At 48.9% G+C, this 24,989-nt stretch overlaps 1 protein-coding gene and 1 non-coding gene across 6 annotated transcripts in view; one reads left to right on the forward strand and one right to left on the reverse strand.

Moving 5' to 3' along the window:
* SLC28A1 (solute carrier family 28 member 1) overlaps positions 1 to 24,989 on the forward strand; it is a 45,908-nt gene that overhangs the window by 15,896 nt on the left and 5,023 nt on the right. For 3 of the 5 annotated variants that reach the window (XM_031440628.2, XM_064480622.1, XM_064480621.1), the window contains 9 exons: positions 287 to 428; positions 1,077 to 1,190; positions 2,664 to 2,741; positions 12,405 to 12,485; positions 13,742 to 13,822; positions 15,729 to 15,854; positions 23,175 to 23,305; positions 24,383 to 24,551; positions 24,678 to 24,875. In XM_031440628.2, coding sequence (XP_031296488.1) covers positions 287 to 428; positions 1,077 to 1,190; positions 2,664 to 2,741; positions 12,405 to 12,485; positions 13,742 to 13,822; positions 15,729 to 15,854; positions 23,175 to 23,305; positions 24,383 to 24,551; positions 24,678 to 24,875 — 1,120 coding nt within the window. Of the gene's footprint in view, positions 1 to 286; positions 429 to 1,076; positions 1,191 to 2,663; positions 2,742 to 12,404; positions 12,486 to 13,741; positions 13,823 to 15,728; positions 15,855 to 17,932; positions 18,618 to 23,174; positions 23,306 to 24,382; positions 24,552 to 24,677; positions 24,876 to 24,989 lie in introns of those variants that run through there. The other 2 variants (XM_064480624.1, XM_064480623.1) reach the window with 2 other exon arrangements.
* TRNAA-AGC (transfer RNA alanine (anticodon AGC)) lies at positions 16,821 to 16,893 on the reverse strand. Its single transcript has one exon. It is a non-coding gene; the product is annotated as a tRNA-Ala (tRNA).

The following is a 24,989-nucleotide window of genomic DNA, read 5'->3' on the forward strand; positions in this document are numbered from 1 at the left end:
GGAAGCATGCAGCCACACAAAGACTTGCACATGAATGTCTGGGCTGAGCTGAGTACACACATCCTCTGATTTAGTCCTCTTAGCAACCTTGAGAAATAGACTGTCTTTGGCTTCCATTTCCCGGTAAGGAAACTGGACTCGGAGTGGCTAGGTGATCTGCCAAGGTCACACAGCACTCTCTCTCCTCCCACGAGCCCTGAGTAGCTTTTCCCTGGGGCCCTGGGTGCTATTGTGCGGGCGGTGGGGGTGATGCTGACAGTAATGGCTTCCTACCCTTCCCCTGCAGGGGTCTAGCACTTGTCGCTTTCCTGGGCCTCATCCTGTGGCTGGCTCTGGACACTTCTCAGCGGCCTGAGCAGCTAGTGTCCTTTGCAGGAGTCTGCGTGTTCATCGGCCTTCTTTTTGCTGTCTCAAAGCATCACCGCGCAGTGAGTGCTTAATTGTCAGGCCCAGAGTGGGCCACAACCCCTTCTCTTTCTGATGTCAGGACCTCTTTTTGTTTCACAGTGTGGTTAAAACCTTCTTCCAAGCTCCAGTGAAGCCTCCAGACATCCTGATGCACACCTGAGTTTAGGGATCACGTCTAAGGAATCATTCAATGCTGGGAGGTAGTAGTGGCCCTTAGCAGTCCAGCTGCCTTCTGCTGAGGGGGCCATGTAGGGATTGGAGTCAGGGTGCCTGGGAGCCCTGACTATGTAGGAGGGATGGGGAAGCATCCAGGCACAGGTTACACTGAAGCCAGACTCTGAGGCCACATCTCCAGCTCCATCTACCCAGCAATGACCCAGCACCAAGTGCCATGGCATGCTCAGGGCTGGTCCTTGGTTAGACCTTGCCCCACCCTTGCCCACTGCCCAGGCCCACTGCTGCCAAGAGCATGGCCTATTCTGAACTCCACAGGGGATGTAACCATTGGCAACAGGCCCAGAAGTCTACGTGGGTCCAGCCTTCATCCTACAGACTGTCCAAAGCTCCAAGGCCCTTCAGCAGTACCGTGCCCTCTGCCCTCACCCACCCTTTTCCCTGTGGATCTCTTGAATTGCTGAGCTCACCAGGACCTTTCTATCGGGTGGCAGGTGTCCTGGCGGGCTGTGTCCTGGGGTCTTGGAATACAGTTTGTACTCGGACTCTTCGTCATCAGAACAGAACCAGGATTTGTTGCATTTCAGTGGCTGGGTGACCAGATCCAGGTGTGTACATCATCTTGGGTTGCCTGGGGATGGAGGAGGAGCCTCTCTGCTGGAGGGAGGTGGGCAGTGAGGCCACAGAAAGGGACTGGGACCAGGATGGTGGGTGTGTACTGGGACCCCAGACCAGGTGGACAGCTGGGGGCTGGGCAGTGCAGCTGCTACTTCCCTCAGGCCTGGTACCACTTGCCCAGATAGAACAGTTCTTTCAGAGGCTGGGTCTGATGTGGAAAAGAATCTCAAAAAAGGCAGGTTCCTGGGGTACACAGGCACCAAGGCACGTGGCTCTCAGTAGTCATCAGTGAAGTTGAAATTATGATAGTTAAAAGTGCTTTAAAAATTGCAAATGATTTACTTTGTGTATGTGTGTATTTAAAAATAGTGTTCAGTTTGTTGAAGTTATACTTTTTTAATTCCATTTTTAAAATTGTGCTATATATATATTGACATAACAGAAAAATTACCATTTTAACCATTTTTTAAAACAATATAACAATTCTTTTTTGTGTGTTTTTTGTTTGTTTTGGGAGAGAGATAATTAGGTTTATTTGTTTATTTATTTATTTTTAATGGTGGTACTGGGGGTTGAACCCAGGACCTGTGCATGCTATGCATGCAGCCTACCACTGATATACCCTCCCCTCTATTTTAACACTTTTTGAGTGTCATTAAGTTCATTCATATTGTTGGGCAACCATAATGATTTACTTTTTAAAATATAAATCATTGAGGACACAAGGTTAATCCTATACTCATCCCCACTCACCATCTCGAATTTCCACGTGCTGTCTACAGGGAGAGCGCGGGGTGGAGCAGGGAAATGCCACGCATCTTGACTCTGCATGCCTGTTGACCACCCCAACAGTATCCGTGGGCGTTGTGCAGGAAAGACACTTGCTGCTCTGAGCACACCCCCATTTCATAGATGGGAGTCCTGAGGCCTGGACAAGAGAAGTGACTTGTCCCTGCAATCACAATGCAAGATCTGGTTCTAAATACAGGACTCTTGCAGCAAACGTGTAGCCAGATTGGGACACCAAGGCCAAGAGCCTCGAATGGGACAGGACGGGGCTGTGCCATCCTGGGTCAGGAGGGGAAGGGAGAGGACAGGCTCAGAGAGCACCACCTTTGACAGCCTTCTCCGTGCGTCTCCCTGTTTGCTTCCTCCACTGTCTCGTCTCTATTTTGATTGTCCTAACAGCTCTCATCTCAGAGTATTTCTTTAAAGTTTATTGAAAAGGTGTCTCTTCTGGAGGACGTGTTCAGAAGGAGCAAGCACCCATGAGTGTGGTTTTCACCATGCACATGGTGCTCCTGCCCCTGTAAGGCCCAGGGCCTGGTGGACTTGTCCTCAGATCAACCTGCCTGGGGCCGGGATGCCTGCAGCCTCTGTGTCCTTCTCCCCCTCAGGCTGCTGGGAAGGCACAAGGAGCAGGCGAGGCCCTGGTTTATGTTTTGTTTGTTTTCTCCTTTCAGATCTTCCTGAGCTACACCGAGGCCGGCTCCAGCTTCGTGTTTGGGGAGACTCTGATTAAGGATGTCTTCGCCTTTCAGGTCAGCTTGACTTTTGGCCCACATAGCCTTTAGCCCCCTCTGCCCAGCGCCTCCAGCTAGTGGGGAGTCTGAGCCAAGCCCAGGCGGAGTGGGAGGGCTCCTGCGGGCAGAGTCTGGGTACCAGAAGCTAATGAAGTTGAGCCTCGGGGTCCTGAGAGGGGCCCTGGCAATGTGTTTGCCTGAGGGTGTGTTTTCAGTGTATTTTGTAAAACTTGTGAAAGTAAGGTAAATCTGAATTCTTTTTCTTAAAAAATGAATCCCCAAGTCATAGAATTGCTAGGAGGCTGAGGACAAGAAGAGAGGGTAGGAGACCTGGGGATGGGACCTGCTGTGACCTTCACCCCTGATGTGCTCAGGGGCCCTAGAACTGTAAGGGATGGTTTCCAGGAACCCTTAGGCTCAAAAGATCCTTTCAGGGTGTTCCTCCTTCAGGGCCCCTCATGGGCCACCTCTGCCAGGAAGCCTGCCTGTATTAGTCCTGTTGCAAGCTGTAACTCTCTCCTCTGGACTCTCCTAGACCCACAGTTCCTCCCACCCTCCCTCCCTCCTTCCCTCTTTCCAACAAAAATGTATTGTGTGCCTACTTCAGGACAAAATGCTATCGAGGAAACTGGGATAAAGACTCAAAGACTTATTGTGCGATGGTGGAGCCCCCACCCTCACTTAGAACAGGGCAACCTCTGCTGAGTATGCGATGGTGTGACTGCTTCACTGTTCAGGTGGACTGTGGTTGTACTTCTTTCTCCAATTGACTTCCCAAGCACCCAAATGCCTCCTTTAATAAGAACTCTAAGAAGAGCTCGTGTACCTACCTCACACCCAAATTGTCTCAGGACCCTGAGGCCCACTCCAGGCTTAAGTTCCACTTCCAAATGCCAGGTAGGGAGAGAGTCCTGGGGCCGCATTACCCATTAGCTGGCCCCAATTTTCTGCCACTGTTGCCATGGCACTGCAGATGGGGACTGGTGCCGTCCACTCAGTATGTCCTGGACCACTGTCACCATGGGGCTGCAGTGCAGGATCCCATATGTAGCTTCCAGAATTTCTGCTTTTCACCATTACTCAGCCATTGTTCCCAGAGCATCCCCACTCTGCTGGTGGTGTTGAGCCCCAGAGGCTTCTACCCCAAGCCATGGGCTTGGCCATGAACCCCTGGGCTGGTGTCAAGCCAGGTCACGGGTCCAGACACCTCCTCCAGAGCACCCCTGTCCTGACTCGTGATGAGGTCCTCTGGGAGCCTCAGTGTCTGTTTGTGCCGGCAACTTTCTGGGAAATGTCCACTCCATCCAAGGGGTTCTAATAGTGTCAGCCCTAGGAGGAAAGGGGGAGGGACCAGGTTCCTGTCCTCTCAGGACAAATTTGTCCATCATGTTTCTCTGAGACCAGTTCTAGGTGGGGGGAAGATCAGGAGGGAAGCTTCTGTCAGCCCCTCCAAAGGTCCCCTCACCCTATTCCCGTAGGGCAGGGAAAAGGGGGGACACAGCTCCCTTCATATTTGCATTTCCAAGTAGAGGCCAGCCAAGGTTTCAGGGAATATCAGTATAGTCCTGCTCCAGGGTGACTCCTGTGTCCACCAGACAGAGAGCTAGCAGCTCACACTTTGCAAGGCAAACAGACAGCACTCTGCAACTCCACCTCCCCAAGCAGCCTGTTCAAGTGTAACTGGCACAAAGGAAAGTGCCTGGGGAGTTCCTTTAGGGAGAGATTGTTTAAACTCGGGACAGTGAGGATGCCTCCTTGAGGAGGTGGCATTTGATGTGGAGCTTCAGGACAGGAGAAAATTGGGCACAGGGAGATAGGTAGGAAGAAGAGACACCTGGGCAGAAGCATGGAGGTGAGAAAGCGCTGGGCCGTCTAAGGCACAGGGCATAGTTCAGCCTGACAGGCATGTAAGCTATTTGAAGGAAGGGATGGCTTAGCAGATAAACTGCAGGTGGGGTGGGGCAGTATCTTCAAGGGTCTTCAATGCCAGGCTGAGACACCTGGATTTTGTTCCCAGGAAATAAGGGGCCTTAAAGGTTTTTGAACAAGGAGGAACTTGATTGGAGCTTTGGGATGGTTATTATGTCAATAGAAGGTAGAAGCGATTGTTGCCAGGATGTTTGGAACAGGGGACCAGTGAGGAGGCTGCCTCACACCCAGGTGATGATGCAGGGACCACCAGCCTGCCACAGTCCCAAAGAGAGGTCGCTCTGGGGAATGAAGGTGGGGGGTGGGGGTAGAGAGACTAGCTGTATAAAGCTCATCACTTAGCTCCATGTTGCAGCTGTGTTTGTGTTTAGCTATTGGAAGACCAAGCCTGGGTCTTACTCATCCTTGTGTCCTTTAACTGACCCCAAGCCCTGCAAAGCCCTGCCTGGTGCCTAGTACATTGCTTCTTGTTGAGTGAGTGAAGTGAATGAATGGCTGTTCTTCTGTGCATGTAGGAAGTCCCTCTGTGCCTGCTGAGAACGTCTGGCTCTGTGAGCCCCTGGCTGGGGGTTGGGCTTCCACACGACCAGCCTCTCCCCAGCTGGACGACCATTCCCAGGACTGTGTGATCCTGAGCAGCTTTCCCTTTGGCCCAAGACCAGGGCTGAGCTCTTCTTTCTCTAAACCTCCCCAGCAGAGGCCCGAGCTTCCCAATCCTCTAGAGCCAACAGCTATACACAGGTTTTGCAGCAAGATCCAGGGTCCTGAGAAACAGTTTTGTCCCCCTCTGACCTGAGATCCTGGTGGAACAGAGAAGAAAAGCTTAGGGAGAAGGAAGTCATAACAGCAGCTGCTGGGTATGGAGCCAGGACCGTGTGCCAGGCACTCACTTCACCTTCACAACAACCCTTGTAGGGAGGATACTGTCATTATCTCCTTTTTACAGATGAGGACACTGAGGCTCAGAGTGGTTGTTGCTTGTGCAGGGTGCCAAAGCTAGTGAGTCTTGGACTCAAGATTGGAATCAGGTCCAGTGCTCTTATTAGCTTCTTGCCTTGATATCAGGGCCCTTTCCTTGGTAGGCAGTGGTAACTTAGAACTTAGATCTTTGTTTTCCCCTTGGTTTAGCAGAAAACAGTATTCTTTAGGACTATTTGGTTGCCAGTGACAGAAACCCATTTGAAACTTGCTTTAAAAGGAAGAGAGAGGGAGGACTGTTTCTTGGCTCACAAACTGGAGGAAGGCAAGGTAGGGCTGGTGCCGGCTGGAACCAGGCCCCAGAGCTGCCAGGCTCACGGCCCTCAGCCTTGTGTCTCTGCTTATCCCAGAGTGTCAGCTTCATTCTTTCATACCACATCTTCCCCTGGCCCCCAGCAACACCAGATGCTCATTCTTAAAGCATGTCCACCAGAATGGGGGAACTCTCCTCTGCCAGCTCAAATTAAAAAATCCCAGGGTGGGCTTTGGTTTGGTCTGCTTTATGACCATTCTTGGACCAACCATGAAGACCAGGGCATGGGATACTGCAGTTGGAGTGATTGGAGTCTCCTGCTCCCACCCAAAACCAGGGAGTTGGGTCTCTGATTGAGTGGAAGCTACTTCCAAAATGCATCATTTGAAGGATTATTGCCTAGGACAGGCAGGTACTATTAATGCCCCATTATAGAAAACAAGGCAGACAGCTTCCTGTAGGACCTCCATTAGCTCCATTTTCAGGGTGCCCTTGTGTTCCAAGTGAGTGTTTGTGGTCTAGTATAGGAGCAGGGCACAGGTGACTCGCTAGCATACCTGCCTGGGAGCGACAGCAATGGCATGGACCCTTTGATCTATAGCCCCTCCCAGCCATATGTGGGGCCACATTTGGGAGTCTAGGCTGTACTTCCTGACTAGGGTGCTTAGCTCCTGAGTTCATCAGTTGTAAATGACAGAAACACAACTCAAATTGACTTAAGCAAAAAAACAAAACAAAACAAAATAACAAAAACAAGATTGATTCAATAACTAAAAAATCCAAAGGCTTCAGGTCTTGCTAGATCCAGGTCCTCAACATCACTGGGGATTTGCTTTGCTTATTTCCTGGTTCTGTGTTCTCAGTATTGGCTTTGGTCTTAATCTTGGGTAGGCTCTCTTAAGACAATGGCAAAGAGGTACCAGGCTTACATCCAACCAACTTGGCAACCTTAGTGGAGGGAGAGAAAGAGAGAGACCCTGTTTTCCACTAGCTCCAGCAGGAAATCCAGGAGTAGTCTCCTTCTAGCCTAGCTTGCAGTATATGTCATCTTTGAACTGTAGCCAGGGAGGATACATGGCTTTGGTCAGCCAAACCTGGAGCCTCTGGGCTGAGAGTGGAGGAAGGGTGGTTTCCCAAAGGAAATTAAAGCTTTGTTTCCAAAAGAAGTGACTGAAGGGGCACTGGGCAGTCCAGGCAGCTGCTTTACACCGCAGCCCCTGTCTGGCTTCTCTCCCATTCCAGCACTGGAAGTATCACCTGGCTTGCTGCCACATCCATCCTCTGGCCAGTGTTAGTTTTGTGTCCTCCTGTCTTTCTTCCCTTTGTAGAAGAATGTGCACACACCTGCTACTTGCATCTCTCCCCAAATCACCCTTTAGAACCATGGATTCATAGACCATTGGGCTAGGAGGGAGCTCATTGATCTTTGGGCCTCCTCTTTATATTGCAGAGGGTCAAGCCACGCCCCAGAGAGGAGCAGTGACCTGGGCACAATTGCCCAGTGAGGTAAGGCAGAATCAGGGCTAGAACCAGGTTGTTGGACTTCCAGGCAAGTGATGTTTTCTTCTTCATACTCCGGGTAGAAGTCAATGGCATCACATCTCCCTTCCAAATACAAAAAGCATCCCTAATAACAATAATGGTAAATTTAAAACCTATTAATGGTTGCAAAAGACTTCGAGATTGGATGCTTAATCGAGAGAGAAAAACAAGGGAGGTGGGTTTATCATTAACCAGCCTCAGCAGTTCCTAGTCAAACGCTAACTGTTTCCTGGCCCCCAGGAGGCCCTGTCTTCTGGACAAACTCCTGGTCAGTGTATTAGCCAGTGGCCTCCTTAGAAAAGGCAGGCCAGAGTGAGGGAGGACGCAAGACAAATGCTCCATGGCCACAGAATTCCCTTTGTCAATAAGATTCAGTAATTCATCATGCCTCCCTGCATCACGCACACACACGCTCACGCACTTGCAGAGCTCGGGACTTGTCCTCAGGCTGTGGGTAGCTTTAGCTTTGTTACTGCTGAGTCGAATAGAAGGCTCAAGAGCTTTCCTTCCATTCTTTCCATGAATCATGTGGACCTAGTCCAAGTCCTTTGGCCCGTGTCAGCCTCGGGAAGTCTCGGAGCTCATGCAGATTTTCAGAATCCAAGCTGCTTCCTGCTGGGCCACAGTCCAGCTCGTTGCTTCTCCAGGAAGCCGAGTCTCTGCCTGGGACCCCTCAGCCCTCCATCTCCCCTGGCCCAGGCAACGTGGCAGCCACCTCCTGGCTGTATCGCCTTGATTAGTCATTCCACCTTGGCCCCATCTCCCTTCTAGTAACTTTCCAGCCACATGATTGCCTCCGCCGGCTCCCTCACCCTTCCTGGGTCTGGCCTCAGGAACACAAACCCACCCTCTAAGCTCAGCAGTGCTGCTTAAATGTTCTCCCTACATTTAACCCCTAGGGAGAAAGAAAGTGTTTTCATCTCCCAAAGGTGTCAGGGTGTCTGCCTGATGCAGCTTCTGCAATCCCCAAGGGTCCTCAGTGCCAAATTTAGCCAAAAAAAAAAAAAAGGTAAGATCAGATAAGATAAGGACTGAAAGGTGCCACTGGATTTAGCAATTAAGGGCTCACTGGTAATCATAGTGAGCACAATTCTCAGAGAAGGGAATGGAAAGTGAGTGGAGATGGGGTGGGTGCTGCAAGGAGGGAGACAGGACAACGGAAGATCTGATGAGAATGCGGCATCTGTGAAGGCCTCCGAGGGAGACATCAACACGCAGAGACAGGCAGGAGGGGCCGAGTGGTGTGGTCGTTCTGGGTGAAAGGACAGCATGACCAGGAAACCAGGAGTCATGCCCAGCCTATCTGGCCTCGGAGTAGGTCCCTTCTGTAATGTTGGGGGGTGGGCATTGCAGCAGTCCCCGCTGAGGAATCTTCCAGCTTTGGGCTTTTTGTGGTTCATTGTGGCCTGGCTCTGGTGATAGGGCTCTGTCTGCAGGGCTTAGGCCTTGGGGCCTGGGGTGTGGGGGCTGCCAGGACAGCCTCAGAAAGGCATCAGAAGCCCAGGCTCAGCTCCCTCCAGGGAGAGGAAGCAGCAGGGCCAGGTCCTTAAAGGGTTTAGTCTCCTTCCAGAGCCTGTTTCCTGGGAAGGAGATGGTGTCTGCCAGAGGGTCTGGTGTAGACTCCAGAGCAGTGGTTCTTGGAGTGTGGTGTCCAGACTGGCAGTGCCAGCAGCAGCTGGAAAAGCCAAACTCTCCAGTCCACCCCAGACCTCCTGAATCTGGAACTCTGGGAGTGGGGCTCAAAAGTGTATTTCTAACAAATTTTCGGGTGATGCTGATGGTCCGGGGGCCACCCTTTGAGAAGCACTGGCTTAGAGGCACTCAAAGTTCCTTTTCCCTTGAGTAAGGGTGAGCACTGGTACTAGCAGGGCCAGCCTGCTCTGAGTGCCCACCAAGCAGTGGTCAGGACTTACTTGGGGCTGCTACATCCTGGGCTAAGCTCTGCCTTGGAGGATGCTTCTCCTGAAGACAGAGAAATGAGGCTCCAGGACTGGCATCAGGGCAAACCTCCTCAGGGACATAGTGTGACCTTGGCAACCTGCTTTGTGGCCAGGAGGTACTCTGTCTCTTTTCAGTGTGTAACCTTGGGCAGGTAACCAGTACCTCGCAGCCTCAGTGTCCCCACTGTGAAGTGGATTTTCATCCACCTCAGTTGCTTTGAGGATCCAAGTCACCACACATTGGGTACCGGGATCACAGCAGGACTACATAGTAGACACATACTTAATGGCACTTTCCTCCCCCTCTCCATGGCCGCACTGTCCAGCTGCCCGCCCTGTCTTCTGCCATCTCACAGACCTCAGGTCCCAAGGGTATTTCCCAAGCGGGAAGATCATATTGACCTCGGGGACCTTATTAGCATTAAATGTCCCACCTGAGAAATCACCTCTCTTCTTTTTCATTCCTCTTCCCTCCCTAGACAGTCACAGCTCCCCTTCCACCAAAGATCCCCATCTCACAGATAGAAAATGTCTCCTGGTTGTTACCAGGAGAAAGTCTCAATTCTGCAGTCAGGTCCTGCTGCCCCAGGCACTCTCCCTCCTGGCCCAGGCCCCCTCTGCAGCCCTGCCAGGCTGCCTAGCTGCCCCTCGCATGATAAATTGGAGAGGCAGTCTAGACAGTGCGTGATCCTCTCTGCGTTCTCCTCCAAGGGAGAGCCAGATGCTGTCACCACCCCTTGTGTTGGGAGGTGTGTCCAGCACCAGGCGGCCAGGGGGAGTCACAGGACAGGAAAAGGATTTCTCCACCCGGTGCCTGTGTTCCCTGTCAGGTGACATCGCCCATGCAGGGAGGCTGGTGACAGAGACGGAGAGTGGAGCAGGTCCAGATAAATCCCACAGCACTGGCCTGGGAGGGGAAAGGGAGAACCACGGCAGCAGGGCTTGCTTCCTCCGGGGGAGCCGCCTGCGCCGTCTCTGTTCTCCTCAACGACCACTCCGTAGTCCTGGTTCACTCCAAACGGGCGCCTGACTTCGATTGTCCAAGACTCTCCCTTCTTAAAAATGAAAACAACTCTTCCTCCACCCTCACCCCTCTCTGCAGCCCTTCTTCCCTCCTGCACAGCTGAGCTCCTCGAAAGAGCTGCCTATCCTGCCGTCTCGACTTCCTCACGGTGCGCCGACTCCCAGCCTCTGTCCCCATCCCTCCTGACACTGCTCTCACCTAGGTCATCAGAGGCCCCTGAATGGCTGGGTGCCAAGGGTCTGTCTCAGTCCTTACTCTTCCAGAGTTCTCTGATGCGTCTGGCACAGCTGACCGACCGTCCCTTCTAGAAAAGCTGTCCTTAGTTTCCATCGCACCCCTCTCCTGGATGTCCTCCAACCTCTCTGTTTCTTCTCCATCTCCTCCTAGCACCCCTCCTTCCTCTCTCCCCTTTCAGCGACGCTGACCCCAGGGCTGTGTCCTCAGTCACTTTTCTTCTCACTTAGGGCAATTTCCTCAGTGAATTGCGTCTGCCCCACAGCCTCAGCCTGCACTTCTGTGCAGATGAGTCCCAAACAGAGGCCCGGCCCAGACCTCTCCTCTCCTCTGAGCTCTTGGACCCTTCACCCAACTGCCTGGCCCACTCCACATTCCACTTGGATGTTCCACAGGCATCCCAAACTCAGCAAGTCCAAAACCAAGCTGATGAGCTGCCCCCAGGGCTCTCCTCTGCCCAGGCTCCCCTCCCTTGAGAAGTGTCCACCTCTTATAGAAAATTATAGGAGCAGCTGAGAAATTGGAAATGAAGAAAGAAGAAAACAAAATTTCTACAGTCCCAGCACACAGCAGCGACTACTTTGACTATATGCCTCCTTCTTTCTATGCTTTTAATATTCCAGTTTCCCCACATAACATTTTAGCATAAGAATGCTCCCATGTTATTACCAGTTCTGCATACTTTATTATTTTAAATCTGTTTGGAACAGATAGGACATTCCAGAGGTACAACAGGGGATATGGTAAAAAGTAAGTCTTCCTCCCACCCCTGACCCCCAAGTTCCCCAGTCCCCTCCCCCAGGCAGCTCCCCTTCCCATTATTTGCATATCCCCCTAATGATGGGGGGGTGCCCACACCAGAGCAGGTGCCATGCCCCCACCTTCCTTACCCAGAAAGTAGCACAGCTGGCACCCAGTTCTACACCTTCCCTTTTTTTCCTTTAACAACCTGTCTTGAAAATCATCCCCAAACTGCTCATAGAGAGTGTCCTCATTCTTGTTTCCTGACTTTGAGTGCACCAGGTTATCCGAGGAGTCCTCCACTGGGAGACATTTCAGTTGTTGCCAGTCCTTGCTATTATAAGTCAGCCTGCAGTGAGGAGGCAAGGAGGGGACGGGGCCATGGCCCCTGGGGTGGAAAGAATGGACCTGAGGAAGTTTGGAGGGAAGACTTGAAGAGGCTCAGAGTAAGTGAAGAGTGGTGATAAGCCTGGTAACAGGAGATGGGGTGACAGGGGGCAATACTGGTTGCTGGTCCAAGTGAGTGGCATTCGGCGCTCGCTGTCATGAGTGGAAGTAGAACACTAGGAAGATGGGGGGCCCCTGATGCAGGCCCAGAGCACAGGAGTGAGGTTAAGGCCAGAGTCTTGGGCCAGGGGTTGAGCTCAGGGTGGAAGATGGACATTGCGCAAGGTGGTAGGCCAGCTCCTTAAATACTCTGGACAGCCTGAGAGGGAGTCATTTCCTCCTCATTTCAAAGATAAAGAAGCAAATGATCAAAAGCAATTCTCCACCACAGCCCAGCCCTCATCCATGGTGAGGGGAGGAGGAGGGACGGCTGGGTGGATGGTTAATGTTTAGAGGGGAACGGTGAGGACACTGTCTCCAGAGAGGTCCCACGTGTGATTTTATGTACCAATTTAGACCTTCTCCCCGACCCTGTCAGGCCTCTTCAGGGAGAGGCCTTGGATGAAGCAGGCTATCTGGGGGCCCCGAGGCCCTGCGTGGTACCCTGCCACCCATCTGCCTCTCACCCGGGGGCCTGTGCTCTTTCCTGGCAGGTTTTGCCTGTCATTGTTTTCTTCAGCTGCGCCATGTCAGTTCTCTACTACGTGGGCCTCATGCAGTGGGTGATCCTGAAGGTGAGCTCCCAATGTCCTGGCCGGGGCCCCCATCTCGAGTCACGGTCTCATGGGGATGCACTCTCCCAGAATGCCATGCTCCCAGGGCCCAAACCCTCCCCCCCAACCCCCTGCTCCGAGAGCCTGGACCTTCCCGGAACCGCCTGCTCCCAGGGCCAACAGCCTCTCAGAATCTACTGCTAACCAAACATCCTTTCAGAGTCTCTTGTCATGATACTAAGGAGAAATGGCACCAAGACCCAATGTGGTCTTGGTGGAAGTGAAGTTAACAGAACTGAAGCTGCATTAAGGAGAAGTGTTAGGGGAAAAGATAATTTATACCAAAAAGATCTTGAGAGGAATGAGCCATATTGGCCATACTTTGCTGACATAAATGTCAAATCCTGTGCTTATGTTCATAAAATCTGCTGCATAAAACCAGGATGCAGGAGACAGCATTGGATAGTACTGGGCATGGCAAGAGATTCTGAGGTTTTAGCTGACTGAGCTCAGAACAAACCAGTACCACCAGGTAATTGCCAGAAGTGCAAAAACCGCCTGTGGTTATGTTAATAGTGCACAGTGCATGGCATGAGGGAGGCCATTATCCCCAAATTTGGAGAATGTGTTTGACCAAGGGGTTGTGATAAACTGAACCATCAGCAGGAGAGTGAAAGGGCCTGAAACCATACCTTCCATAGAATGGCTGAAGGAAGTAGGGATGAAGGACCTGGAAAAAAAAGGCAGGATGAAGAGGGTTTGGTGTAGGATTCCAAACACTTGTAGAAGAAAGATTAGGGAACAGGCAGCCTGAAAGTCACCTGCAGTGGAGAGAAATTCCAGGGAAGCAGATTCACACTGATTGAAAGGAAGAAGTTTCCCGAAGCCTTTTCACAAAACTCTAGTTTCTTAACAGGTTAAAAAATGCTACTAGGCAAAGGGATCCTATGGGCAAATAATTTTGTGAAGCTAGGCTAGACACCAGGCCAAACAAATTCAAACAATTTTTCATGCAGGACTTCTCAGAGCCTTTACTAAGCTAAGAAGTGTTGGTCATCTCCAAGGTGTAGGTGTATAGCAATTCTCAATGGGTGGTAAGCCCCCATCAATGAAAGTTTGGAAGGAGATGAATGGACTTTGGTGGAAAATGTAGGTGAGGGGGGTCCTACCTGGGTTGGGAGTTGGAAGGAAGGCTTCTAAGGTTCTTCCACCCCTGACTCTCTCTTCCCCTGGGCTTGCTGATGCCAGCCCACAAAAAGCACCCTGCTTCCTTCTAGATCTCCTGGCTGATGCAGGTCACCATGGGCACCACGGCCACAGAGACCCTGAGTGTGGCTGGAAATATCTTTGTAAGCCAGGTGGGTACCGCATCCTCCTGCCCTCAGGTGCCCTGGCTCCCTAGAGCTGTGATTCAGTCATCAGAAGAGCCAGTCAAACCTCCCAGGGTCACCAAAGGCTGCTGCCCTAGGATGCTCTGTTTGAGGATGCACTCCCTGCCTGGGTCATGCCAGGGAGGATGGCACCTGCCTGGCACCTCCAACCACCCTAGGCCTAGGCTGTCTTCATCAGCTTAGAGACTCACAAATCCTACAGATGGAGTCCAGTGTTCTTCTTTCATATATGCAGAAGCTAAGACTCAGGAGTGGGGATGATTTTTCCAAGATCCCACAACATAAACCAAGACTTAGAATCTACCTCTTCTCCTTCCTGGCCAGGGTTCTTTCTGCAACATCAGGTTGCCTTCTTTCTCTCCCTCTTTCTGAGAAGTCTCTCCTAGGGGTGAGACTCTGGTGACTTGTCCAGGATCCTGGCCCATCTGCCTAACACTTGAGTCACAAAACAACATACTTGCCAAAGTATGCTATATTTCACTGGATAGTTTAGGAAAGTTTGGAGAATATTTGCATCTTCTTTGCTATGATGCAAGTCTGTTGATCTTAAAGGTTTTTTCCCAAGCCAATTAAGACAGATGTGCTGTCAGATAAATTGTCCAAAATCCCTTCATGTTCAAAATGAGGCAAAAGAGAAAAGGATACTGAAATACAAAAGCACTTACTTTACATGAAATGCTGCAAAGTGATCAATGGTTTTTGTTGAGAAAATACAAATCTTAGGTGAATGTCACCTTGGGTGATGTGAAGAGCTCTGAAGTTGAATTAACTTTGGTGTCAAGGTGGGGGGCAGGTCACACCAGCCCCATGGCTTAAACACTTCCTCTCCCCTAAACTTCAGTCTGACATATCCAACTTGACCCTCCACTTGGATATCTAAGGGGTATCTCAAATTTACTAGGCTAAGTCCTACCCTTGATTTCCTCCCTCAACATACCTGCACGTCTCCAAGTCTTTCCCTTCTTGGTAAATGGCAACATCTTGCACAATGTTGTCTAGACAAAAACCGAGGAGTCATACTTTCTTCCTATACTTCCCTTGCTCCTAGCTGTATCCAATCCATCAGCAAGCCCTGCCAGCTCTGCCCCTACATCTCATCTCAGTCTTGCCCTGTTGCCTTTCTTCTCCTTTGCTACGAGTCTCTCACCTGGCACTGTTATCACCTCCTCCCAGCCCTCCCTACGTTCTTGCCCCTACTATCCATCCTTCACACACGTGCTGGAGTGACCCTTTAAAAGCACAAGTCAGATCATGTGACACCCTATTCAAACCCACTCCTTACCCTGGCTTGCCCACCTGCCTTCCGTCTCCCCCAGCTGTATCCCCATATCATGTAACAGTCTGGAACATAGTAGGTGCTGTAATTATTTATTGAATGAATAAATGGCTCAGGCTTCCCAAGGTGCCCTGAAGTAAATATGCCAGCTAACGCGCCAGCTCCTTTCTTCTTGGCAACCCGCATGGCTTCATTAAAAGCTCAGGCCTGGAGTTACATCTGCTTCTGGCTATCTGCATGAATAGAGGTAATTCTTTGATCTCTGCTCTCCTGGAAAATAAGATGACCATTTCTTTCTCAGAAGGTTGTAAGTAGTGAGTGTGAAGTGCTTAATGGGGTCCCTGGAGGCACTTAACCCAGAGGCAGCATAATCAGGCCAAAAGAAAGGGCTGGGGGTCCTTCTAACCAAGCCAGGGTGACACTGAGGTTCAGAGAGGCTCAGCCAAGTACAGACCATGGTCTTCACCCCACCCCACTCTTCCCCTGGGGTCCCCAGCACTCACTGTGACCTGCCCACTCCCAGGGGGAAGAGGAACACCCCAGGTGCCAGTGCTTGCCTGGCCAGCACTGCTTGCCTGACATCTTTCCCATTTGCAGAATGAGGCCCCTCTACTGATCCGGCCCTACTTGGCAGACATGACACTCTCTGAAATCCACGTTGTCATGACCGGAGGCTACGCCACGATTGCCGGCAGCTTGCTGGGCGCCTACATCTCCTTTGGGGTATGTAGAGCCCTCCTTCTGCTTGCTGAAAACTGAGAACCTGAAACCCACCTTTGTAGAAGCCCCACACAACTCCTGGCCAGAGCAACCAGGGGTCCTCTCCTGTGGGCTGCTGTGATGGTGGGAGGAGAGGCTTCACCTGATTGAAGTGGGCCAAGTGGGCTGAACTATTTGGGCTTCTCACATGGCCAGTGGGAGCAAAGACTTCCAGTGTTCAGCTTACTGGTATATCGACTATGCACCAGGCAGAGTGCTCGGGCTTTTAATATCCCCATTTTACAGATGAGGAAATTGAGGCACAGAGAACAAGTGAGATGAGATGCCCAAAGCCAGGACTTGAGCCCAGATCTGCCTGGCTCTGAAACTCATACACACAGTCCCTCATCTAGACCATCCCTGGAGATTTATCCTACTCTTCCTGTACCCCCTCTTCCCACCTCCTCTTCTAGACACCCTTTCTGGGCACAAGTCCTTCCTCTACTCCTAAATTTTAACTTGTGCAGCTTTCTGAGCACAATACATTCTAGGTCAAGTTCCAATGATATGATTCGGGCCCTTAAACCAATCACCATCCTATTGCATGGCAAGCAGAGATGGATCTTCAGTGTGTCCCCAGCAAAGTGCCTGGTAATAATGTTTGCATTTGTGTGTACTTTCACACGCAAATCTTTAAAGATCTTAAATTTTTTCCTTCACTATAAAAGATTCTTGCTTCTTACAGAAGTTAATAAAGTAAAAAAACCAACTTTATTCCCACAGATAACTGCTTTTCCTAGATTAGAACTGTAGTTCTCAAATTGTTGTCCATCGACCAGACCAGCAGCTCCAGCCTCACCTGGGAACTTGTTAGAAATACAAATTATTTTTTCAATTAATGTATTTTAAATTAATGCTGCTTTCTTGAGGCCATTTTATTTTGTATTGAGGAGGAGTGTGGGTAATTAGGTTTGTTTATTTATTTATTAATGGAGGTACTGGGGATTGAACCCAGGACCTTGTGCATGCTAAGCACACACTCTACCACTGAGCTATACCCTCCCCACATAGAGAAACAAATTCTTGGGTCCCTCCCCAAACCTGCTGAATCAGAACCACGAGGGATGAGGCCCAAGATCCTGTATTGTAACATGCTTCCAGATGATTCTGATACTCACTCGATTTGAGAACTACTGACTTAAAATATGTCATTCCAGATACTTCTGTGTAAATAGTCATTTAAGTATATACCAGAAAGCACACACACTTGCTTTCTTTTCTTTTTCTGGTGGGTGTGGGGTAATTACGTTTGTTTGTTGGTTTGTTTTTGGAGGAGGTACTGGGAATTGAACCCAGAACCTCATGCATGCTAAGCATGTGCTCTACTGCTTGAGCTATACTCTCCCCTCTCTTTTTTTTTATTAAAGATGAGGTAATTCTATCCATACTTTTCTGCAACTTGCCTTTTTCTTGTAAAATTCTGTGTATGAAATGAAATCCAGAAGTGTAAAGGAAAAAGCTAACAGAACTGACTGATAAAAATGAAAAACCTCTGAATGGTGAGAAAAGTCACAATTTTTTAAAAGTTTAATGATTGATCAGGAGAAAATAGTTCCTACATTATAAGCAGATACTCAAGTTCACTGATAGTCAAAGAAATAAAACAATAATAACATGTGTCTTCTAAAAGATATGCAACATTGTACATGCCTCTAAACAGCAAGGCTGTGAGGTATTCATATTCTATTTTTTTCTAATTCTTTTTTTTTTCAACTGAAGTATAGTCAGTTACAATGTGTCAATTTCTGGTGTACAGCATAATGTCCCAGTCATGAATGTATACACATATATTCATTTTCATTAAAGGTTATTACAAGATATTGAATATATTTCCCTGTGCTATAAAGAAGAAATTTATTTTTAATCTATTTTTATATATAGTGGTCAACATTTGCAAATCTCATACTCTCAAATTTATCCCTTCCCATCCACTTTCCCCCGGTAACTATAAGATTGTTTACTATGTCTGCGAGTCTGCTTCTGTTTTGTAGATGAGTTCATTAATGTCCTCCTTTTTCTTTCTTTCTTTTTTTTTTTTTAAGATTCCACATATGAGTGATATCACATGGTATTTTTCTTTCTCTTTCTGGCTTACTTCACTTAGAATGATGATCTCCAGATCCATCTATGTTGCTGCAAATGGCATTATTTTATTATTTTTTATCACTGAGTAGTATTCCAATGTATAAATATACAACTTCTTTACCCAGTCATCTGTCGATGGACATTTAGGTTGCTTCCATGTCTTGGCTATTATATATAGTGCTGCTGTGAACATTGGGGTGCATGTATCTTTTCAAATTAGAGTTCCCTCCAGATATATACCCAGGAATGGGATTGCTGGATCAAATGGTGAGTCTATTTTTAGTTTTTTGAGGAGCCTCCATACCATTTTCCATAATTGCTGCACCAAACTACCTTCCCACCAGCAGTTTAGGAGGGCTCCCTTTTCTCCAAACCCTCTCCAGCATTTATCATTCGTGGACTTTTGAATGATGGCCATTCTGAGTGGCGTGAGGTGATACCGCATTGTATTTATTTTATTTCTCTGATAATTAGCAATATTTTCATGTGCCTATTGGCCATTTGTATTTCTTCATCGGGAAATTGCTTGTTTAAGTCTTCTGCTTATTTTTGAATTGGGTTTTTTTTGTTGTTATTAAGTATGAGTGTTTATATATTCTGGAAATTAAACTTTTGTCAGTCACATCATTTGCAAAAATTCGTATGTTCTTGATGGGAGTACAATTTGCTCTAAACTTTTTGAAGAACACCTATCAGTCAACTTAAGACTACTCCTTCCCTTTGATCCAGTTTAGGAATATTATGATACAGAAATATTTTCTTAAGTGGTCAAAAGATGCAAAATTCCAACATTATTTGTGATATTAAAAAAAAACACAAAACAATGTAAATGTAAAGCTGTAAGCTCATCCATGCAATGCACTGTAACTCAGTGCGGATTTGGAGGAGAGCAGCCTGCCTTCACTGCACCTAGTCTCCCCTGATGCTGTGCATGATGCTGCGGATGACAGAGTGACCCACACTGTCCCCTTCTCAGGACCCAAATTCCACCTGTCTTTCTCATCTCTGTCCCTGGGGCTGGCCTAGGGGATGAGCAAATCTGCCTCTCAGTCCCTTCTTCCCTCAGGACACCTGGCCACACCAGGAGGCTCAGTTCCACGTGCTCACAGAGCTGTCTGGGCAGAGCAGCTGCTGCGTGACTTTTCAGAAAGTCCCCTTGTGCTCCAGGGCTTTGTCTTCTTGGCCTGGCACACTCACATCTAGAATTTTAGAGATTATCTAGGTTCATATCTTGTCTCACCAAGGCCTAGGAAGGGCCCATCAGAACCCCCCAACAAAGACACCTCACCACCAATTGATTTGGGAAGGAATTTGATGTTTCAAAAATGGGAACTCTGAACTTTGTTCCTGAAATTTTTTTCATGGCGGTGTACTGGGGGAGATGTTGCCCTACTATTTGAGGGGTTGGGGGCAGATTTAGGGTTTTTAAATGTCTTAACTTTGCTCTGCATCCCACAGCCAGTTGGAAGAATGGTATTCTTTCTACTGCATGTGCGTTGCTGCCATTACTTAAGACTAAAATACTGGAAGAACTCTCCCTTTTTCACAGGCTGCCTTACAATTCAGACTCCTTTCCTTCCCTTTCCCAGGCCAGCGTCCAGCCCCAGCCCCAGGCAGTCAGGCCTCCCCCCGAAGGGGCCGGGGTACCCACTGCCCTTTAGCTCTATAGAATGTGCTGCCAGCATCGGCCACGTGGCTGTGGGTCTCCATCCATAGCCTCTGGCACGGAAGCCCCAGGCTACCACCATAGCTAGCCAAAAGTGAAGGGCACCCAGCCTACCATTCTTCCTTCCTGCCTCTGGATGGGCCCCCAGTCCTGTAACAGAAAAGCCCTCTTCTGCCCCCACCTGGCTCTTGGCTGCCACTGCAGCAGACCCAGGGCTTCCTCCCACTCTCTCCTCCTCGAAGCAATCCCTCGCTGTGTCCTTGGCTCTGCCCTTAAGCCCTGAATTCCAGAGAGATCCCCCTTACTCTCTACTCCTTTCTCTTTGTTGCTCAACTTTTGGCTCCCTCTGCCCTGTGCCCCTCCTTCTGCTAAAATATGGATGTTTCTAGACCTGAGCTGTTTGACCCAGTAGCCACTAGCTATTTGAGCACTTGGAGTACGGCCAGTCTGAAATGAGAGCTGCTGTGAGACAGTATGAAAAGACAATTACTGTATTTTATTCATAAGTTTTATATTGATTACATGGGTAGAAGGATAATATTTTGGATATATGGGGTTAAATAAAACACATTATCAAAATTAATTTCATGTTTCTTTTTATGTTTTAATTAGCTGCTAGACAATTTAAATCACAGGTTATTTTATATGTGTCAGACAACACTGGTCTAGACCTTCTCCCTGGTCTGAAGTCCCAAGGGTCACTTGACTGAATACTTTCACTGAGACCTCCACATACATGTCCCTTTTCAGCATTTCCCCCAAAAGCTCTACGGCAGGCACTAACTCTCTCTGCTCACCCCGGACACTGGCCTCTCTACCCAGCCCTTTGGTTCAGGACCACTGTGAAAGGGGATCCAGATGTGTGCCTTGGGCTGTGAACACAGGCTGGGTTGACAGGTGGCCACAATCAATTGTGCAAGACTGGGAGCCCCTGGGACAGTCTGTGAAGTCCCAGGCAGGGCCACGTGAGAGTCAACTACATGCTTAGTTTCCACATCTATAAAATGGGTAGAATTGCTGCCCACCTTGCAGCAGTTTAAGAATTGAATGCAATAATAGACAGAAAACACCTAAGACATGGTCATTGTTCTGACATATTAAGGAAATCCATCTTTCTGAAACTAGCCCATTTTATGCTTTGTAATTGTCTGATTTATTTCCTTTCTCAGTAAAGATCATTTTGAAAATTGAAGTGGAGAGCTCATACCCTCTATCCCTCTTTTTTTAATTTAATTTAATTTAATTTCTTTATTTATTGAAGTAGAGTAAGTTAACAATGTGTCAGTTTCTGGTGTACAGCATAATGTTTCAATCATATATGTACATACATATATTCGTTTTCATACTCTTTTTCATTATAGTTTACTACAAGATGTTGAATATAGTTCCCTGTGCTATACAGAAGAAACTTGTTGTTTATCTGTTTTATATATAGTAGTTAATATCTGCAAGTTTTGAACTCCCAATTTATCCCTTCCCACCTCCTTTCCCCCCTGGTAACCGTAAGTTTGTTTTCTGTGTCTCCCTCTATCCCTCTTCACATAGGACACCTTTGAGTAGAGAGAGGAGGGTCTTGGGCAGGAGTGGGCCCTGAGAGGCTGGGACAGAAGGCATTCCTGACCCAGTGCCTGGAGGAAGGGCTGGGGGATGTCCCGGCACTGAGAGAAGCTAGCAGCAGGGAAGCCGCGTGTGGGCTGACCCTGTGTCCCAGGGAGCCCTGCCTGTGCAGGACTCAGCCCTGTCCAAGATGAGCGGGAGATGACCACCTGGGGCATCTGAAGCGGTGGCCACGAATGGCCCACTCAATGGGCAGTGTCCAGGGATGTGACAACCGCAGGGTGTATTCCCCACTGGAAGCTGACTTGACAAACCAGATGTAACCTTCAAGCTGGAGGAAAGGGGAGAGTCCTGGCTGGTGAAGGGAAAACCCCAGATTCCAGGTATGGCATCATGCCCACTGGAACTTGGCACCTGAGAAGGAGGCCAGTGACGTCCCGAAGCCCAGCCCGGAAAGCCCAGAGAGGACACCTGCATGAGGCTGGCCATCCCCTCAAGGAGCAGAGCCTGTGCACCCAGTGCCAGTGATGGGGGTGTGCGGGAGGTGGGTGCTGATGCTGTACACGTCTTAAGGGGTTTCGCCTTCCATTGAAAGGAAACAAAAGGGCTTTAAAAGAAGAAGAAGAAGGATATTACCTGGGTTTCAGAGGGTCTCCCAGGTCTGGTTCCTCATCAGCAGTTCCTGGTACTTCCGTGGGCTTCTTTGGCCCTCTGCTTTTATAAGCCTGAACATGTAGCTTAAACTCCCCTCCTGACCTTTTTTCCTTTTTATCTAAAATTTAAGAACTGCAGTTGATTTATTATAAATTTTAAGAAGAATAAGTCTATTTTACTTTTCTGTTTATGAAAGCAATATATATCACTGTGGACATTTAGAAATAGACAAAAAGGCCAAAAGAACAGAAAATCACTCTGGCCCTGGCAGCCAGGAACAGACAATTGGTTGCCATTCTGGTGTGTTTCTTTCTGATCTTCTTTTTATGCATAGTTGTGGGGTTTGTTTTTTCTCCACCATTGTGGTTACGCTCTGTGTGCAAGTTTGTGGGCATTTCTCCACGTTATTGTGAAGCCTTGGTAACCATCATTTTTGATGGCAGCTTGACAATGCTTAGCCATCCCCCATTGTTAGATGTTTGGGTTGGACCTAATTTTCCCATTTGGTAAATAACACAGTGGTGAAGAGTGTCCCATCTCTATGAAGAGAACAGGGAAGCAAAGGGTTTGGGATCACAGCGAGGATACAAATTCAGAAAGGGAGATTCCCAGGGGCTCTGGTTGCTTCATCTTGTTGGGAAGGGCTCCTACCGCGTGGCTCCAGAAGACAGACTCAGGGCCAAAAGCTGGCTGTTGAAGGAGGCAGGTTTCCTTAGAAACAGCTCTCTGACCATGGGAGTGGATGATGGGCTTCCTTGAAGTGGTGAGTTCCCTCTCACAGTAAGGATTCAAGGAGGGATCTTATAGAGGTAGGACATTCCTTCACTCCCAGGTCAAATTAGCTCACATCTTGAATCTGTCCCAACTCTCAGATTCTGTGAGCTTTGTCTGAAACCATCACAAAGCCTTCGGCCAATGATGAATCAGCCCTCAGATTAGTAGTCAGCCTAGAAGAGAAGGAAGAACCTTGAACTTGGAGCCCAAAGACATGATAAGTCTAACTGCTTCTCTTCTGTTATTTTGGGCAAGTCATTCTTAACCCTTTGGAACCTCAGTTTCCTTGTCTGTCAAATGGGTTAATAATCCTTGCCCTGCCTGATTTACAGAAGTGCTGGGGGTAAAATATGAGGTTCTGTGCATACAGCCTGTGACCCTCTACACATAAAAGGTATTATTATTATCAATAGTGATGCTGGAAGTACCAACAATGATGACGTACCAGTGGGGTAGAATACCATGTTCTCCTGCTGCCCTGAGCTGCACCTCTTGGCCTCCACATTTCCTGACTTGTCTCTCTATAACCCTCTTTCTCATTCTTGCAGATCGATGCTGCCTCCTTAATTGCTGCCTCCGTGATGGCTGCTCCTTGTGCTTTAGCCCTCTCCAAGCTGGTCTACCCAGAGGTGGAGGAGTCCAAGTTTAGGAGTGAGGAAGGAGTGAAACTGACCTATGGGTGAGCAGCAGGAGGGCCTGCAGAGCGGGGAGTGGGGTGGGGGTGGGGACTGGAGCAGAGCAGGGGCAACAGCAGGTCCTGTTTTCTCTGCCCATCGCTGTCTTCCACCAAGCCCAGCCCACCTCTCTTTGCTCACTGCCCTGGTTGAGGCTTCCCTTGAGAAAATGTAGGCTCCAGTTCTCACATCTTATTTTCCAGTCTCTGACCAGCAGGAAACATGGACTAGTCAAGGCATTTTGGCCTGGTTCTTGGGGATATGCCTGGTGTGTGTGTGTGTGTGTGTGTGTGTGTGTGTGTGTGTGTGTGTGTGTGTGTGTGTTTTGAGGAGGGTCGTGAAAAGGCTCCATGCCACCTTCTCTATATGCCTTGAGCTCTACCCCCCCCCAGTGTCAATCACACATTAATACAGTGAGTGCCTCCCTTGATTTCACTCGCTTCCTAGCATCTCTTCGTCATAGAGTGAGCAACCTTTGTGTAACATTTAATCCTTAAAAAATGTCAAAAGACACCACTTTTGACAAATGTGCTTGGGGATAGAATAGCAGCCCTAACCTCACAACTTCCTGAAAGTCCAGAGCAGCACTGCCCTAGAGAAATATAATGAGTCACATCTATAATTTAAAATTTTCTAGTAACCGTCTTAAAAAAGTACAGAGAAACAGGTGATTTTAAGAAAATGTTTCATTTATCTCAATATATCCAAAATATTGTCATTTTAACATGTAATCAATGTAAAAAAACATTAATAAGATATTTCACATTCTTTTTTTTTTTTTGTACTAAATCTCTGAAATCTGGTGTGTATATTTGCAACATTTCTCAATTCTGATCAGCCTTCTTTCAAGTGCTCAAAAGTCACATGTGGCTAATGGTTTCCATCTTGGACAGCGTATATTCCCGAAGTCTGGGCCTTATCCTAGTGGTAGGACCAGCCCCTTTCTCTCTCCCTTCTCAGAGGAAAAACAAGGACCAGTGGTTCTGAAATGCTTTGTCCAAGTTTCCTCTTTGAGTCTGTCTGGGGAGCCCTGCTGTTTGTGGGTAAAGGCCAGTAACGATGGCTCTTGATCCCATCAACAGAGATGCTCAAAACCTTTTAGAAGCAGCTAGCAATGGGGCCGCCCTGTCTGTGAAGGTCGTGACCAACATCATAGCCAACCTGATCGCCTTCCTGGCTGTGCTGGCCTTCATCAACGCTGCCCTCTCCTGGCTGGGAGAAATGGTGGACGTCCAAGGTCTCAGCTTCCAGGTGCAGTTCTGGCTGCCCACTCAGCCTGTGGAGGGGGTGGCCCTGGTCAGTGGGTGACAGTGGGTGGATGCCCACAGAGTCCAGGCTGACCGTGGTCCCAGCAATTCCTCTTGCCTTGTGCCTCAGCTCATCTGCTCCTACATCCTGCGGCCTGTGGCTTTCTTGATGGGCGTGGCCTGGGAGGACTGCTCGGTGGTGGCTGAGCTGCTGGGGGTGAAGCTGTTTCTAAATGAGTTTGTGGCCTATCAGGAGCTCTCTGAGTACAAGCAGCGCCGCCTCGCGGGGGCCGAGGAGTGGGTCGGCTCCAGGAAGCAATGGATCTCTGTGAGTGTCCCGTCCCTGTCCCCTCCCTGGGGCAGGGAGTAATGCGGCTGCTCCCGAGAGCCCTGGGGCTGGGCTAAGACACAATGAGGTGGCGCTTGGCCTCCCACATCCTAC

The sequence above is a fragment of the Camelus dromedarius genome, chromosome 29 (genome assembly GCF_036321535.1).
Source record: "Camelus dromedarius isolate mCamDro1 chromosome 29, mCamDro1.pat, whole genome shotgun sequence".
NCBI classification, from domain to species: Eukaryota; Metazoa; Chordata; class Mammalia; order Artiodactyla; family Camelidae; genus Camelus; species Camelus dromedarius.